This window comes from Arachis hypogaea, chromosome 4 (assembly GCF_003086295.3).
Source record: "Arachis hypogaea cultivar Tifrunner chromosome 4, arahy.Tifrunner.gnm2.J5K5, whole genome shotgun sequence".
NCBI lineage: Eukaryota > Viridiplantae > Streptophyta > Magnoliopsida > Fabales > Fabaceae > Arachis > Arachis hypogaea.
The window spans coordinates 44,982,357-45,000,924 of record NC_092039.1 but is presented as its reverse complement, the minus strand read 5'-3'; the positions used below and the strand labels follow the sequence as shown (position 1 = coordinate 45,000,924).

At 36.7% G+C, this 18,568-nt stretch overlaps 1 protein-coding gene across 1 annotated transcript; it reads right to left on the bottom strand.

Annotated features, from left to right (window-relative positions):
* Positions 1–5,931: 5,931 nt before the first annotated feature.
* LOC112794846 (uncharacterized) lies at positions 5,932–9,188 on the bottom strand. The gene is made up of 9 exons (XM_029297594.2): positions 9,126–9,188; positions 8,633–8,649; positions 8,415–8,475; positions 8,121–8,312; positions 7,623–7,820; positions 7,421–7,534; positions 6,464–6,483; positions 6,108–6,187; positions 5,932–5,999 (listed from the first exon to the last, which is right to left on the bottom strand). The coding sequence occupies exons 1-9, from the start codon at positions 9,186–9,188 to the stop codon at positions 5,932–5,934; spliced, it is 813 nt and encodes a 270-aa protein (XP_029153427.2).
* Positions 9,189–18,568: the final 9,380 nt, after the last annotated feature.

Here is an 18,568-nt window from a genome sequence, read left to right as displayed (position 1 = left end):
GCTATTTTGGTATTATGAACTTATGATCAATACCAATATTTTTCTCTGATTCTCTCACCAATATATGGCAGTTGAGTTGTGAGTGAAACTCTTATTCTCTCACCAATTTAGATTTCTTTTAGTAAAAGAATAAGTATATCTAGTATGCTTTTTAATTCTGGTTTATTTTCATATTATGCTAGGGAGGTGATGCTGATCTTATTAAGCAGATAGTCAAATATGTTCTGCAGATAAATAATTGCCCGTAGCGAATCCATGGCTTGAGGAGAGGAATCTTGTGAATTTTATTGAGAATTATTATATAAAAATTGATACATGTATAGTTGACTAATGACTTTTATTAGATGTATAAATATTCACAATTAATTTCATTCTAATACTTTTGGATTATTATTATAAATATATTTTGGTTAGAGATAATTTTTACCATTTAAAGAAATTATTTAGTATAATTATATATTTATTTTTATTTTATAATATTTAACTCATTTAATTAAAAATGCAGAATTATTATACATGTAATCATATTATTAAATATTATGTTGTATTAATAATTATGAGAATATCATATATATACAGAAAATTAAAAAAATAATAAGGGACCTAAGGCTACACTTATATACAGTAGCTATGGTATACAAAAAAAATGAGGGACCTAAGGCTACACTTATAAATGGTAGCCATGGTATACAATGTGGCTACGCTTTACAGGTGATACATTAGCATTGAAAAGCGTAGCCTATTCTGGTAAAAATGGAAGCTGAAAAGCGTAGCCTTTGCTCCTAGACAGCGTTACTTGAAAAGCGCACCCTATTCCCAAATGCCAAAAGCATAGCCCTTGGTGCAGAAAAGCGTAGCCTTTGAGAATAGGCAACGGGCAAATATGAATCACCCCAAAAAGCGTAGCCGTAGCCCAGAAAGCGTAGCCGTAGCCTAAGGCATCATTTTTTTTACTTTTGGCTACACTTTTCAAGTGTACCTGAATGGGTGTTTTTCTTGTAGTAAATTTAGAGGGTTTTATCAACTTTTCCCACATCTATTCCCTAAAATAGCATGGTTTTGTAAATTCTCCTTAAATTGTGCTTAAGTGTGAAAACATATTTTTTAGGTCTTAAGAAAGATAAATTGTATTCACCTTTCTCCCATTCGATGCCTTGATATGTTGGTTAAGTGATTTCAGGTTTAGAAGCCAGAGATTGGATTGAGGGAATGCAGAAAAAGCATGTAAAAATGGAGAACTCGTGAAGAAATTAAGGAACTGCTAAGTTGTCAATCCTGACCTCTTCATACAAAATCGATCATAACTTGCACTACAAAGGTCCAAATGAGATAGTTTTAGTTGTATTAGAAAATTAACATCAGGGGCTTCAAAATGATATAATATTTGTCATAGTTGTCTTGCGTTTTGGGAAGCGTATGCGTCGTTCTACGCGCACGTGTCGCATGATCAGTGTGGGCCATTTTGAGCAACTCATAGCCAGCGATTTCTAGCTCATTTTGGGCCCAATCCAACTCATTTCTGATTCTATTGAACCCAAGGATTGAAGGGGGATGAACCAAGTAGTGTTAGTTTTAGTTTTTATCATCTTTTAGGTTAGGTTAGGGTTCTTAGGATTAATTTCTCTTAGATCTAGGTTTAATTTCTTGTTTTCATCTTGTTTTCTATATGATTTCTTGTTCCTTCATATTAATTCTCTTAGTTTGTAGTGTTAATTTCCTTTTCATGCCTTTTTTATGTTCCTGCACTCATGTTGGATTTTAATTTCCTTTAATGCAATTCCATGTTTTATGTTCCTTTATTGTTTAATTGCATTGTTATTATTAATTTCTTGCTTTGGTGGTTGTTAGAATTTACATTTCTTGTCATTTTACCATGCCTTTCTTTTATGCCTTCCAAGTGTTTGATAAAATGCTTGGAAGGATGTTAGAGTAGATTTTTGTGTTCTTGGCTTGGAATGGTAACTAGGGTGAACTTGAGTTGCTAATGTCCAAGTGATTGATAATTGGTGTCCATTGACACTAGCTTTCACTAAGTCAATTAGTGAGTGGCTAGGACTTATGGATTGGGATTGATAAAGCTCATTTGACTTTCCTTCAATTGTTAGATGATGAATTAATGAGATTAATCCTTGCAATTATCATGTTGTGGTTAGTAACAAGTATAAAGATCCTTAACCATCAACCCTTGCCGAGTCCTTTTTATCATTTGAGTTTCATTTACTTTTCTTGTCTCTTATTCCAAAACCCCAAAACACTTTTCCATAACCAATAATAAGGATACTTCCCTGCAATTCCTTGAGAGATGACCCGAGGTTTAAATACTTCGGTTTAATTTTATTAGGTTTTGTACTTATGACAAACAAATTTTTGATTGAGGAATTGTTTATTGACAAACAATTCCTCAATAAAAAATTTAGTTTGTCACAAGTATAAACCCCAATAAAAATAAACTGAAGTATTTAAACCTCGGGTCGTCTCTCAAGAAAATGCAGGGAAGTGTTCATGTTATTGGTTATGGGACAAGTATTTTTGGGGTTTTGAATAAGAGACAAAAAAAGTAAATGAAACTCAAATGATAAAAAGGTCTTGGCAAGGGTTGATGGTTAAGGATCTTTATCCTTGTCACTAACCACAACATGATAATTGCAAGGATCAATCTCAATAAGTCATCCGCTAACAAGTGAAGGAAAGTCAAATGAGCTTTATCAATCCCAATCCTTAAGTCCTAGCCACTCACTAATTAACTTAGTGGAAGCTAGTGTCAATGGACCTCAATTATCAATCACTTGGACATTAGTAACTCAAGGTCACCTAAGTTACCATCCCAAGCTAAGAACACAAAAATCTACTCTGACATCATCCCAAGCATTTTATCAAACACTTGGAAGGCATAGAAGGAAGGGATAATAAATGGCAAGAAAAGATAAAATCTAAAAACTACCAATTAAAGGAATTAACAATAACAAAGCAATTAAACAATAAAGGAACATAAAACATAAAATTGCATTAAAGGAAATTAAAATCCAACATGAGTGCATGAACATAAAAATAGCAAAATAGAAGAAATTAACAAGAAGAACTAAGAGAGTAAAGATGTAGCAACAAGAAATTGAAAGGAAAATGGTGCACGAAATTGTGATCATCAATGGCGCCATCAACATGGTACGCTCAATTGCAATCTCAACTATTTATCACAACTTCGCACAACTAACCAGCAAGTGTACTGGGTCGTCCAAGTAATAAACCTTACGCGAGTAAGGGTCGATCCCACAGAGATTGTTGGTATGAAGCAAGCTATGGTCACCTTGTAAATCTCAGTCAGGCAGATTCAAATGGTTATGGATGATATATGAATAAAGCATAAAGTAAAGATAGAGACACTTATTACATTAATACTTGAGGTACAGCAGAGCTCCACACCTTAATCTATGGTGTGTAGAAACTCCACCGTTGAAAATACATAAGAACAAGGTCTAGGCATGGCTGAGAGGCCAGCCCCCAAAATGTGATCAAAAGATTCAAAGATCTAAAGATGAAAATAAAATAGGAAAAGGTCCTATTTGTAGAGAACTAGTAGCCTAGGGTTTACAGAGATGAGTAAGTGACATAAAAATCCACTTCCGGGCCCACTTGGTGTGTGCTTGGGCTGAGCATTGAAGCATTTTCATGTAGAGACTTTTCTTGGAGTTAAACGCCAGCTTTTGTGCCAGTTTGGGCGTTTAACTCCCATTCTTGTGCCAGTTCCGGCGTTTAACGGTGGGCAGTTTTGAGCTGATTTGGAACGCCGGTTTGGGCCATCAAATCTCGGGAAAAGTATAGACTATTATACATTGCTGGAAAGCCCAGGATGTCTACTTTTCAACGCCGTTGAGAGCGCGCCAATTGGGCTTCTGTAGCTCCAGAAAATCCACTTCGAGTGCAGGGAGGTCAGAATCCATTAGCATCTGCAGTCCTTTTCAGCCTCTGAATCAGATTTTTGCTCAGGTTCCTCAATTTCAGCTAGAAAATGCCTGAAATCACAGAAAAACACACAAACTCATAGTAAAGTCCAGAAAAGTTAATTTTAACTAAAAACTAATAAAAATATAATAAAAACTAACTAAAACATACTAAAAACAATGCCAGAAAGCGTATAAATTATCCGCTCATCACAACACCAAACTTAAATTGTTGCTTGTTCCCAAGCAACTGAAAATCAAATAAGATAAAAAGAAGAGAATATGCAATGAATTCCAAAAACATCTATGAAGATTAGTATTAATTAGATGAGCGGGGCTTTTAGCTTTTAGCCTCTGAACAGTTTTGGCATCTCACTATATCCTTTGAAATTCAGAATGATTGGCTTCTATAGGAACTCAGAATCCAGATAGTGTTATTGATTCTCCTAGTTAAGTATGATGATTCTTGAACATAGCTACTTTATGAGTCTTGGCCGTGGCCCAAGGCACTCTGTCTTCCAGTATTACCACCGGATACATACATGCCATAGACACATAACTGGGTGAACCTTTTCAGATTGTGACTCAGCTTTGCTAGAGTCCCCAATTAGAGGTGTCCAGGGTTCTTAAGCACACTCTTTTTGCCTTGGATCACAACTTTATTATTTCTTTTTCTTTCTTTTTCCTCTCTTTCTCTTTTTTTCGATTTTTTTTTTGTATTCAATACTTTTTCTTGCTTCAAGAATCATTTTTTTTATGATTTTTCAGATCCTCAGTAACATGTCTCCTTTTTCATCATTCTTTCAAGAGCCAACATTCATGAACAACAAATTCAAAAGACATATGCACTGTTCAAGCATACATTCAGAAAACAAAAGTAATGCCACCACATCAATATAATTAATATGTTATAAAATTCAAAATTCATGCAATTCTTCTCTTTTTCAATTAAGAACATTTTTCATTCAAGAAAGGTGATGGATTCATGGGACATTCATAACTTTAAGGCATAGACACTAAGACACTAATGATCACAAGACACAAACATAGATAAACATAAGCATGAGAATTTAAAAAACAGGAAATTAAAGAACAAGGAGATTAAAGAAGGGGTCCACCTTAGTGACACTACAAGAAAAACACCCATTCAGGTACACTTGAAAAGTGTAGCTAAAAGTGAAAAAAAATGATGCCTTAGGCTATGGCTACGCTTTTTGGGCTACGGCTACGCTTTTTGGGGTGATTCCTATTCGGCCGTTGCCTATTCTCAAAGGCTATGCTTTTCTGCACCAAGGGCTACGCTTTTGGCGTTTGGGAATAGGCTACGCTTTTCAAGTGATGCTGTCCAGGACCAAAGGCTACGCTTTTTAGCTTCCATTTTTACCAGAATAGGCTACGCTTTTCAACGCTACTGCATCACCTGTAAAGCGTAGCCCCATTGTATATCATAGCTACTCTATATAAGTGTAGCCCTAGGTCCCTTATTATTTTTTTAATTTTCTGTATAACTATAGCTACTCTATATAAGTGTAGCCTTAGGTTCCTCATTTTTTTAATTTTTTTTAATTTTCTATATGTATATAATATTCTAATAATTTTTTATACAACATAATATTTAATAATATTATTACATATATAATTTTATATTTTTAATTAAATGAGTTAAATATTATAAAATAAAATTAAACATATAATTATACTAAATAATTTTTTTAAATAATAAAAATTATCCTTACACAATACAAAGACATAATCTTAAGAAGCCATTAACAATCAAAATATAACTTAAGATAATTTAAGTCGCATGAAACTTGTATCACATATCAATTAAAATTCAAAGTTTGCACTCTATATCCGAAAAGAACTTAACAAACAGAAAATCGTTAATCTTCTAATCTTGGCATAATGACGCGCCTTCAAATTCTTCTCAAACACATCTTTTTCATGCTGATCTTCATCACCATAAAAAAAACTCTTGGCCTTAACAATTGTATCAGTGTTCATTCCCTTGTTCATTCCCAGCAAGAACTAATTTCCAAGCAGTTACTGCCCTGCTTACAGCTGCATATTATCATAATTCAAAAAGAGAAGCATGTAAAGATTTTGCATACTGATTCACCACCATACGCAATCAATACAAGATTATGTTAAAGGAAATGACTGGGCTACTTACAAATATTCTTTTGACCATTCTTGCGACACATGAAGAAAACAAAATCATAGAACCGAATGAATTATGAAAAGTCTGCCTGGCAAAAGCAACAAATGAAGCACATGTTCCAATTGCAAGTATCATATTAAAGATTAAAAATACAAGAAAATAAACTTGTTGCTTTTTTATTATTCTCATTAAAGCTGAATGCTAAATTCACAAAATCATGCCAATCAGTTTAATTTCAAGTGCAAAAGGGGAAAACGGCGTTGTTTCAAAGAGTAAAGTGAGAATCATCAACCTAAATTCAGCATTAATTAAAAGGAATGTAATGTTGGATGAGAAACGAACCACGTGTCTGTGTTGCTCGAACCTTTCGCGGAGGTTAGCTACCTGAAAAAGATGAATAAGAACAAGAAAAATGATTAAATAATTAAAGTTAGGGACCCAAAGTAAAAAAAATAATCGGAAGGGTGAATGACCCGGTGATATCAATGTATATCAATTTAGCTTAGCTTGTGAAGGTGGAAAGTGTGAGAACTCATCATCAAACAGAAAATTATTGAAGAAAAAGAAATGTCAGGAATAATACATAAAATCATAATTAGTTTTCTATTTCAAAATTCAAAACAAAACTGAATACAATGCTATAAGGGAATCACAGATACAGGGGGAATTTTACACATATATTAGCACACTGGATTAGTGATGGCAACATCAGGAACAGAAGCTAGCACCAGTTGGGGTTAAAGTACTGCTCCTGCTTCTCTAGCCTTTCTGTGTTTGTGCCTCATCGTGAAATACTCCCTCTTCCTTGCTCTATAGCTGTTGGGATTCTCAGGTTGCACTTCTCGTGGGTAAACACTCACATGAAGTAGAAGAAATCATAATAATTAAGCTTCAATTTGTATTCTCTATAATTTTTCTAAGTAACATAATCAAGGTGTAAAAAGATTCACTTAACATTTTTCCTGTCAGGCCCAAATTTTTTACAACTCCATCAATCAAGGAGAGGATGGTATAGTCTTTGCCAAGTCCCACATTCTTTTCTGCACGAAACTAACAGTATTGTCCAAAACAAAATCAAAACTTAGATGATCCTATATGGTGTTTTTTTTTCTCTTTTTCAAAGTGATGGGATACTACACATTTTATATTACTCGTAAATTTCTAACTGCCAAAAACATGGTAATGGTCAAATTTGAATCTTTAGAGAAACCACAATAACTAAGTTTGACATTCAATCATTCATAACATAGTATAGTTGAATAACAATTTAATGTTCACAAGTTTGATTAAATCAAGCAAAAAAACTAAATTATGAATAAACCTCCTCATGCAGAGATTTCAGCACAATTCCTGGAACGGGATCTGGACAGAACTCATCAGGAGTGAAGTTGTAGAGCACCCGTATAATCAACAAAAGGGTGATAGATGGACATACCTGCTCAACAATTAAAGAAACAGAATAAACATAATGATAGAGCAACAAAAAAGAAAGTGAAAAGGAAATGGTACAGAAGAGAATTAACCTCTCGTCTGACTTGTTTATCCATAAGCATATCCTTTGGGAGCATTAGAAGGTCACTCAAATCGTTAAGGAGAAGAAAAGATTTAGGTTTGCTATCGTTGTCCCTGCTCTCATCGTTCTCACCACTCTCCTGATCTTGCAGACAATCTTCAACATCCATGCTGAACATATCAGTAAGCCATCGAGACCAATTGCCAACCTACAGTTCAAGTAGTCCTTTCATAAGCCTAAATGAACTTTCCATAAGATGAAAATGTGAAACTACAGTAGTTGTGCTGTTCACATCAACATGTTTGTAAACCCTAATTTTGTTAGTTCATATTAATCATTTTTATTTCCAACAATCACTACAGCAATATTCTATGCTAGGCAACAAAAATTTGAATCTTATGCATAATGACTATCCCTCTAAGAAAATGGTGCTTTAATCAATAGAAGATTTTTCTATTGTCCAAACATTCAAATTCAAGTTATAGACACACCCCATAAGATTTAATACAAACAAATGTATACATATAGAATTTTTCAGCTGTGCACCAGAACCAAAGCTCAAATCTCCTGCGAGAATTGGCAAAACCTTCGAATCCACAATAGGATCTGATACAGGATCAGTTGGGATCTCAAGTGCTGACTCCCAACGAATTGCATTGAACATTGCTACATATAGTCTAGCTATGCAATGTTCCATGACCTGAGAAAGGTTTTACATCTACTCAGTATTTCATGCAAAGTAAAGGGGAATGAAAAGCTCCTTACAGAAAGGAAGGATATAAGTAACAAAGAAAAAGCATACCATTCTAGCCAAAACAGGCAAACAACCACACTCATGACCTCCTGCTCGAACAGGACAGAGCCTCAGGACAGGAAGGATATAAGTAAGGTTTATTCATAATTTAGTTTTTTGCTTAATTTAATCAAACTTGTGAACATCAAATTATTATTCAGTGGTGAAGGAGAAAGATAATACCAAAACACCAAACAAATTACTCGGATCTAATTAACTAATCACACTTCAATACAAATGTCACCTGAAAATAAATAAACATCTTAAAATGTCACCCAAATCAAATACGATTTCAGCTAAAAAATGGCATATCTGGCTCATGCATCAACTTGGTTACTCTCAAATTTCAACATTCTAATTGAAATACAAGAAATAAACAAGACCATAGTTGTTGTGTTTGTGATTATAGAGCAGAAACCGGTTTTAAAAATGGCATATCTGGCTCATGCATCAACTTGTTGGGTATTTTTCTTGTGGTGCCAGGTGATTCACACATTATTTAAGGGATCAGACTTTCACAGCCATATTTTGTTTTATTTGAGTTCATCAAGAATCCAACAAATTTAGCTTGAGACCTAATAGTAAGAATTGAAGCTACACAATACTTGAAACTATTAATTAGTAGAATTGAAAGAAAAAGAAAACTAATAATAAGCAACAAATAGAATAAGCAACTCATCCTGGTATTCCTGTGCAGCAACTAATCATGGCCAAACTCACCTGTGTTAATGGAATAAAACCCCTAAATTCACGGGTTCTCCTGCACTGCACAATAGCATGCATGTTCATCAATTCATGATGTCACAGATTATTGTACCAAACCCCCAAATTGAAACCTAAATTCAGAACCCTAACCTCGCGAATGAAGAAAGCGTTCAGTTGAGCACAGAGTCTTCGAGACGTGACCCGCAGCGAAGAGAAGCGACGATGAAGATGAGTGGGGAAGATGAATGAGCACAGAGTCTTCCTGGAGTGGTGAGTGGTGACGCCGTGAGTGGTGAGTGGTGATGGCAAACACTTTTCTCTAATTTGGGGGTGATGACGGTGGTGAGGGCGGCACAGCGACGACGGTAGGGCGGCGCAGCGACGGTCAGTAGTGCAGCAATGTGGAGAGTGGTGAGTGCGGGTGAGTGGTGAGTGGTAGAGGGTCAATGGCGAGAGTGAGAGGGTCAATGACAAGAGCGAGAGAGTCAACGGCGAGAGTGTCGACGGCGAGAGTGAAGAGAGTGAGTGGTGATGACAAGTCATCATATACCTATTTTTCTATGCTTTTTCATACAAGAAATTGATGATTAGTGCTTAAATATTGCATTCTTTTGTGCTTAATTGGAAGATTTCCTTGATCTTTTAATTTTATAAATCTTGTAGGAAATAAGAAGAAAAAGAAGCAAAGAAGCACAAAAAGGAGGAAAAAAGAGCTTTGGAGCACACTTTGAAGTTGGAGCAAACTTTGGAGGCTTAGGCCACGCTTTTAAAAGCGTGGCCCATGACCAAATTAATGAAGAATAAGCAATCAGCACACACTGCTCTGCTCTTGCCAAGGTTAGGGCAGAATCATGATGAAACAAAGTGAGGTTGGAGCAAATTTTCGCTAAGTTAAAATCTGGCCGCTCACAGCATGACCATGCCTACTTCAAAGGGCTATAACTTGAGCTACAAATGTCCGATTGATGTGCTACCAGTTGCGTTGGAAAGTTGACATTCAGAGCTTTCCAACGATATATAGCAATCCATATTTGGCGTACAATTGAAGCATGAGTGAAAGGCATCTTTAAGGGCCAAAAATAAGCGAAAATAAACCAAAGTGCTTCCACCAAGGTTCGAAGCTGGAGCCTCACTCCAAAGCAAAGTAGCGCTCATTATTCTGCTCTGCCCTCTTGGAGAGCAGGGCAATGTCGTGCTCTTCTTGAAGAAAATCCAAGAAAAATCAACTCCAGGTGCCACCCGTGGGTTTCAAACCAAGCACCTAAGGGGAAGTGGGGAGCGCTACACACAAGGGAGCTTGCGCGCATCACTTTGACACGGCCCAGGGAAGCATGGCACGCACCATGACACCACTGCCCTGCTCTCCACAAGGGCAGGGCAGCATCCTGATGCCCCTCCCACACTTGGCGCGCTAATTGGATCCATATGCAAGGCTTCACTGCTCTGCTCTCTACAAGAGCAGAGCAGCCTCCTTGGAGCAACATGGGCCAAAATTCAATTAAAATTCCCTTTGAACTCAAACTGAACCAAGGCCATCCAAGACCCATTTCTCCTCGAATCCAAAGCAAGCAAAGCCCACTCAACATGACTCAAAGGCACACAGAAAAGCTAGATTAGGAATTTCATTTTTGTGAATTTGTTTTTAATTTCAATTTCATTTTATTTTCATTTTGTAAAAAGCCTATATAAAGGCATCACTCTCATTTCAGGAGGTTGGCTCCAATAGGGAGCATTAGGAATAGATAGCTCTCTCCTTTAGTTTTCTTTTCTGCTTTAAATCTTGGATAGAGAATTGAAGAAATTTTGTTTCAATCTCACCTTGAGATCTCTTGTTTACTTTTTCTGCATAATTGAAATTCACATACTGCTTCATCTTCTCTTTAATTCTCCAATTCATTTTTCTTCTTTATGCTGCAAACTGTTCTTGTTGAATCAAGGAAGGATTTGAGATCTAGACTTGTTATCTAGTTTCTTATACTCCTGAGATCTTGAACCCAATTTTTAATTGCTGCAACTTAAGCACTTGTTTTGCTGCAAATTAAGCACCAGTATTTCTCTGTTTACTCTTCAAGGCATTTTTACTTTTCTGTTAAGATCTAGTTCCATTGAATCAATCCTCTACTCTTCTACTTATTGCAATTTATTTTTCCTTTATTAATTTCTGTAATCCCACATCCCTGACCCATTTAAGATTCAAGCAATTTACATTTCTTGTCATTTAAGTTTCTGCAATTTACATTGCTTATTCTTTAAGCTTCCTGCCTATTTAGATTATGCAATTTAAGTTCACTGCTATTTATATTCTGCTGCCACAATTCTCACTCACCAATGTTAGCTTGACTAAACTAATCACCCATTAAAGTTGCTTGTTCCATCAATCCCTGTGGGATCGACCTCACTCTAAGTGAGTTATTACTACTTGATGCGACCCGGTATACTTGCCAGTTAGATCTATGTGTTTGGAAATTCATTTTTCCACAAAAACACCATCAAGTTTTTGGCGCCGTTGTCGGGGATTGATTAGATCAACAATGATTAAGTGGGTGAGAAGTCTAGATCAGGCATTTTTTTGTTTTTATTCTCTGTTCTAAATTGAAATCAAGGTGTTTGTGTTTTTGCCTCACTCAGAAGTTCTTCTCTAAAAGATGAACTTCAATTTTCATTGGTGTTGTGTTTTACAAAATTCAAATGGAGTTCAACTCATCTTGTGATCAAACAAATTTTCTGGGATATCACCCACCATCACAAATCTCTAATGGTGGCTGGGGATATCACCAACAATTAACAGATTCTGAGCAAACCAATCCATGGAGACTTGCTTCAGAGACACAAGATGAGCAAGAGAATCATATGGGACACTTCCCAGAGACACAATATGATCCAGATTCCGATGAGTCTAACAACTACTCATATTGTGACTGGGAAAGTCAAAATCAAAGAAATCTTAGCAATCCATACTGTGAAGAGTTCAACAGTTCTTCAAATTGTGATTCAGAGGATCTCCTTCAAAAGTCCAGAGGATTTTTTGAAAGACAAGAATAAGCCTGGAAAAGGAAAGAAATCCTCCGTCAGAGGACAAATAAGCACCTGGAGAACATAAGGAAACACTTAGAACCATCAAACAGTGAAAATCAATTTGTGAGAGAGGAAGTGGAAAAACAAGAACAAAAGGTCCTTGTGTCAAGTGAAATTGCAATAAAAGATGAGGAACATGAGCCAAGGATTTTATATTCACAAAAGCCACTTGAGGTGACAAAGAAACATGAACACTCACAACCCTCACAGATTTCCCTTGAATCTGTGATCGAAAAATATGAAGAGGAGATGAAGAAATCTTGGGAAGAACAACAAACCTCCTCCATAAAAGAACTATTAAGTCAATTGTTGAGTGCAAAGAAAGGAGTGGAGGAGCAAGAAAGTGAGGAAGTCATTCCAGAAAAGTCACACTCAATTGAAGTGGAGAAGTGCAAAGAGGAAAAGCTCATGGAACCACCAATGCAAGAAGCTCTTAATGAAGAAATCACTCCAACAATCACACAACCACCAAGTCTTAAATCCAAAGAAGTGAAGGCAACTAGCAAGAGCACCAATTCTGTCCCTAATCCAGTAAGCAAGATCAATCAAGCCAAATTCAAAAGGAAGCTTGCTGAGAGGAAACCAAGAAAGGGGACAATAGCTGAAACTTCTCCCCCCTTGAGGTCATTCCTTTTAACAAACTGGAAGAAGAGGAAGAAAGTGAAGAACAATATGTCAAGCTAATGACACTAAAAGAGCGCTTGTTGGGAGGCAACCCAACCTTAGGTAACATTTCATTTCTCTGCTTGGTTTATTCTCTTTCTTTGCTGTGTTTAAATTTCAATAAATTGGCATATGATCACATTCTAAGTTTGGTGTTGCCCTGCAACAAATTGTTTTCAATTCCTTAGGATGATTGCATCAATTCTACATGAAAGTGTCACACTAAGTTTCTAAGTTTGGTGTGCCACTTATTTTTCTATGCAACTCATCTAGCAACATCACTTGTCTGCATAATCATATTGCCTTTGCATTATTATTTTTCTTTTGTTTTGATAGTTCGTTTGCATTCTCTTTGTTTTAGTCACCTCTTTATTTTTAAGCTTTCTTTTATCAACTGTTTTTGTTAATACAGCATCAAGAGATCCTTATTCATGACAGATTTTTGGCTTGGTGATTGTATTCAACAAATAATAGTTTCTTTTGTTTAGTTTTAGTTCAAATAAATTGACATATGGTTGCATTCTAAGTTTGGTGTTGCTATGCAACAAAATTTGGTTCCAATGCTTACTAGATACTTGCATTAATTTCAAGTGAAAGTGTCACACTAAGTTTGGTGTGCCACTTATCTTTTATGCAATGTATTGTGCTCACCTTCTTATTTATGCAATCAAAATGTCTCTGTCTCTTGTGCCTTGATTGTTATCTTTAATTTTGCTTGCAACACATGTAATGCTAACATTTCATTGTGTAAGACATTCATGATCCATCTTAGCCCCATAGCCATTATTCTAATTGTTGCTTGAGGATGAGCAAGCATTCTGAGTTTGGCAAGGGAAAGAGGAAGAATAGAGGAAAAAGGACAACAATAATGAAGATGAACTACAAGGTTGTAGAGTTCCTTTTCTTCTAATTTGTTTCCAACACTTAAATTGCATGATTGTCTTATTATCTTTTCTGTTTACATGTGTGTATGAATAAGCATAGTTTGAATCTTGATTTGTAATATGTTGCTGTGGCATTATAACTACCAACTTGAATTCTGTGAATTCAAAAGCAATAAAGCATCATGATCATAAACAAACAAGGCATTAAAGAAGATTTTAGCATGTGCATACAAGTATTGGAAAGCTAGTATGATTAATTGTTGCTCAATTGCATTGGATTTTATTTAATTGAAGTTTTTCATCTAGTACATTTTGTGAAATCTTTTGAAATCATGAAAACCTTGAAGAAGCAAATACAATTAAAGCAAGAAAAGAAAAAGGGAAGGAATGAGAAAGCTAAAGGCTCTGAGTACCAATGGCAATTTATTTGCTAAGTGCTTGTGGTGTTTATGTATCAAGCCAAATGCTTGAAAACAAAACGCTTAGAAGTCAAGGCTAGGCTCAAGTGCAAAAGCACTCCTTCAAAGCTCAAGGTTCTGAGCATCAATGATTAGAGAGTCAAAGAAAAGAAAAAAAATGAGCTTAATGAAGTCCTCTAATTCAAATGCTTGTGGTGCTTATGTATCAAGTGGTAATACTTGAAAACAAAGCATTTAGAAGTCGTAGCTTTGTTATTAACTCATGGGGCAAAGCACCCAAATGGAGAAGCTAAAAAAAATCAAAAGCTTGTTTCAAGGAAGAATTATAAGAAAAAGATTTCATAAAATGAGCTAGATAGAAGCATCAATCATTTACATTTCTTTTGTGATTGAAGCACGCATAGAAAACTAGCTAACCATGAACATTGAGTTGCTATTCTTCTTACCTTGGATTGTCAATCTTTATTGCATGATTCTTTTCTTGCTTGGGGACAAGCAAGGTTTAAGTTTGATGTTGTGATGACAAGTCATCATATACCTATTTTTCTATGCTTTTTCATACAAGAAATTGATGATTAGTGCTTAAATATTGCATTCTTTTGTGCTTAATTGGAAGATTTCCTTGATCTTTTAATTTTATAAATCTTGTAGGAAATAAGAAGAAAAAGAAGCAAAGAAGCACAAAAAAGAGGAAAAAAGAGCTTTGGAGCACACTTTGAACTTGAAGCACACTTTGGAGGCTTAGGCCACGCTTTTAAAAGCGTGGCCCATGACCAAATTAATGAAGAATAAGCAATCAGCACACACTGCTCTGCTCTTGCCAAGGGCAGGGCAGAATCATGATGAAACAAAGTGAGGTTGGAGCAAATTTTCGCTAAGTTAAAATCTGGCCGCTCACAGCATGACCATGCCTATTTCAAAGGGCTATAACTTGAGCTACAAACGTCCGATTGATGTGCTTTTAGTTGTGTTGGAAAGCTGACATTCAGAGATTTTCAACGATATATAGCAATCCATATTTGGCGTACAATTGAAGCATGAGTGAAAGGCATCTTTAAGGGCAAAAAATAAGCGAAAATAAACCAAAGTGCTTCCACCAAGGTTCGAAGCTGGAGCCTCACACCAAAGCAAAGTAGTGCTCATTATTCTGCTCTGCCCTCTTGGAGAGTAGGGCAATGTCATGCTCTTCTTGAAGAAAATCCAAGAAAAATCAACTCCAAGTGCCACCCATGGGTTTCGAACCAAGCACCTAAGGGGAAGTGGGGAGCGCTACACACAAGGGAGCTTGCGCGCATCACTTTGACACGGCCCAGGGAAGCATGGCACGCACCATGACACCACTGCCCTGCTCTCCACAAGGGCAGGGCAGCATCCTGATGCCCCTCCCACACTTGGCGCGCTAATTGGATCCACATGCAAGGCTTCACTGCTCTGCTCTCTACAAGAGCAGAGCAGCCTCCTGGGAGCAACAGGGGCCAAAATTCAATTAAAATTCCCTTTGAACTCAAATTGAACCAAGGCCATCCAAGACCCATTTCTCCTCGAATCCAAAGCAAGCAAAGCCCACACAACATGACTCAAAGGCACACAGAAAAGCTAGATTAGGATTTTTATTTTTGTGAATTTGTTTTTAATTTCAATTTCATTTTATTTTCATTTTGTAAAAAGCCTATATAAAGGCATCACTCTCATTTCAGGAGGTTGGCTACAATAGGGAGCATTAGGAATAGATAGCTCTCTCATTTAGTTTTCTTTTCTGCTTTAAATCTTGGGTAGAGAATTGAAGAAATTCTGTTTCAATCTCACCTTGAGATCTCTTGTTTACTTTTTCTGCATAATTGAAATTCACATACTGCTTTATCTTCTCTTTAATTCTGCAATTCATTTTTCTTCTTTATGCTGCAAACTATTCTTGTTGAATCAAGGAAGGATTTGAGATCTAGACTTGTTTCCTGAGATCTTGAACCCAATTTTTAATTGCTGCAACTTAAGCACTTGTTTTGCTGCAAATTAAGCACCAGTATTTCTCTATTTAATCTTTAAGGCATTTTTACTTTTCTGTTAAAATCTAGTTCCATTGAATCAATCCTCTACTCTTCTACTTATTGCAATTTATTTTTCCTTGATTAATTTCTGTAATCCCACATCCCTGACCCATTTAAGATTCAAGCAATTTACATTTCTTGTCATTTAAGTTTCTGCAATTTACATTGCTTATTCTTTAAGCTTCCTGCCTATTTACATTCTGCAATTTAAGTTCACTGCTATTTATATTCTGCTGCCACAATTCTCACTCACCAATGTTAGCTTGACTAAACTAATCACCCACTAAAGTTGCTTGATCTATCAATCCCTGTGGGATCGACCTCACTCTGAGTTATTACTACTTGATGCGACCCGGTATACTTGCCGGTTAGATCTATATGTTTGGAAATTCATTTTTCCACAAAAATACCATCAAGTGGGGGCAACGATGGTGAGCTTTGGAGGCAGGGTTTCCACTTCGATGACGGTGCTTGTGGGGATGAGGGTTTCTGAAAGGGGATAAGGGTTTCTGAAAGGGGATGAACCTACTTGTGGATGTGAGTGATTTGGAGGGAATTTTACTTTGTGTATGAGTTTGCTTGTGGAGGGAATGAACAAAAATTTTACTAAGTGTGAGTTTATTTGTTTTCAGAAGAAAGAGGAAAAAATTTCACTAAGTGTTAATTTTTTGTTCTAGATATATTAGGCATCACTTTAAAAATGAACCCAAAATTTAATAAATAGGCTACCCTCTAAAAGCGTCTCCTTTGATACAAAAAGTGAACCTATAGATATCAACCTACGGCTACGCTTTATAAGTGATTTCTATAATACCTAAGGCTACACTTTTTAAATGATGCTGCAATTGTGTATCCTTTTCTCTTATAAAAAGGCAACATGTGGAAAAGCGTAGCCTATTCATAGAATAGGCTAAGAATAGGCTACGCTTTTCAAATGTAGCTTAAAAAAAGTGTGGTTGAATGGGTATTTTTCTTGTAGTGTGATGGCGGCTTGTTCTTCCTCTTGAAGATCTTATGGAGTGCTTGAGCTCCTCAATGTCTCTTCCTTGCCTTTGTTGCTCCTCTCTCATGATTTTTTGATCTTCTCTAATTTCATGGATGAGAAGGGAATGTTCTTGGTGCTCCACCCTTAGTTATCCCATGTTGGAACTTCAATTCTCCTAGGGAGGTGTTGATTTGCTCCCAATAGTTTTGTGGAGGAAAGTGCATCCCTTGAGGCATCTCAGGGATTTCATCACAAGGAATTTCCTCATGCTCTTGATGAGGTTCTCTTATTTGCTCCACCCTTTTCTTGGTGATAGGCTTGAGGTCATGCCTTCTTAGTTGAACCGGCTTCCCTCTCTCTTCCATTAAGTGCCCTCTTCACAAATGTCTATGAGGACTTGGTCCAACCTTTGATCAAAGTTGACCTTTTTTGAGTTTGAAAGGGACCTCGAGGATCACCTTCTTCTTGGCCACAACTTCATAGAAGTGGTCTTGATGTACCTTTGAGATGAATCTCTCCATCTCCCATGACTCGGAGGTGGAAGCTTTTGCCTTCCCTTTCCTCTTTCTAGAGGTTTCTCCGGCCTTAGATGCCATAAATGGTTATGGAAAAACAAAAAGCAATGCTTTTACCACACCAAACTTAAAAGGTTTGCTCGTCCTTGAGCAAAAGAAGAAAGAAGAAAGTAGAAGAAGAAGAAATGAAGGAGATGGAGATGGCTTTATGGTTTGGCCAAAGAGGGAGAAGTAGTGTTTAGGTTGTGTGAAAATGAGGTGGTAAAGATGGGTTTATATAGGAGTGGAGGGAGGGGTAAGGTTCGGCTATGTGAGGGTGGGTTTGGGAGGGAAAGTGGTTTGAATTTGAATGGTGAGGTAGGTGGGGTTCTATGAATGATGAATGTGAGTGGTGAAAAGAAAGATGGGATTTGATAGGTGAGGGGATTTTTGGGGAAGAGGTGTTGAGGTGATTGGTGAATGGGTGAAGAAGAGAGAGAGTGGTGGGGTAGGTGGGGTCCACAAATCTTGAGGTGTCAAGGAAAAGTCATCCATGCACCAAGTGGCGAGCAAAAATGCTCTCTATGCCAATTCTGGCGTTAAACGCCGGGCTGGTGCCCATTTCTGGTGTTTAACGCCAGCTTCTTGCCCTTTCCTGGCGTTTAACGCCAGTCTGGTGCCCCTTTCTGGCGTTAAACACCCAGAATGGTGCCAGACTGGGCGTTAAACGCCCATTTGCTGCTCTTACTGGCGTTTAAATGCCAGCAAGGTCTTCTTCCAGGGTGTGCTATTTTTCTTTCTGTTTTTCATTCTGTTTTTGCTTTTTCAATTAATTTTGTGACTTTCCATGGTCATCAACCTACATAAAACATAAAATAACAAAGGAAAATTAG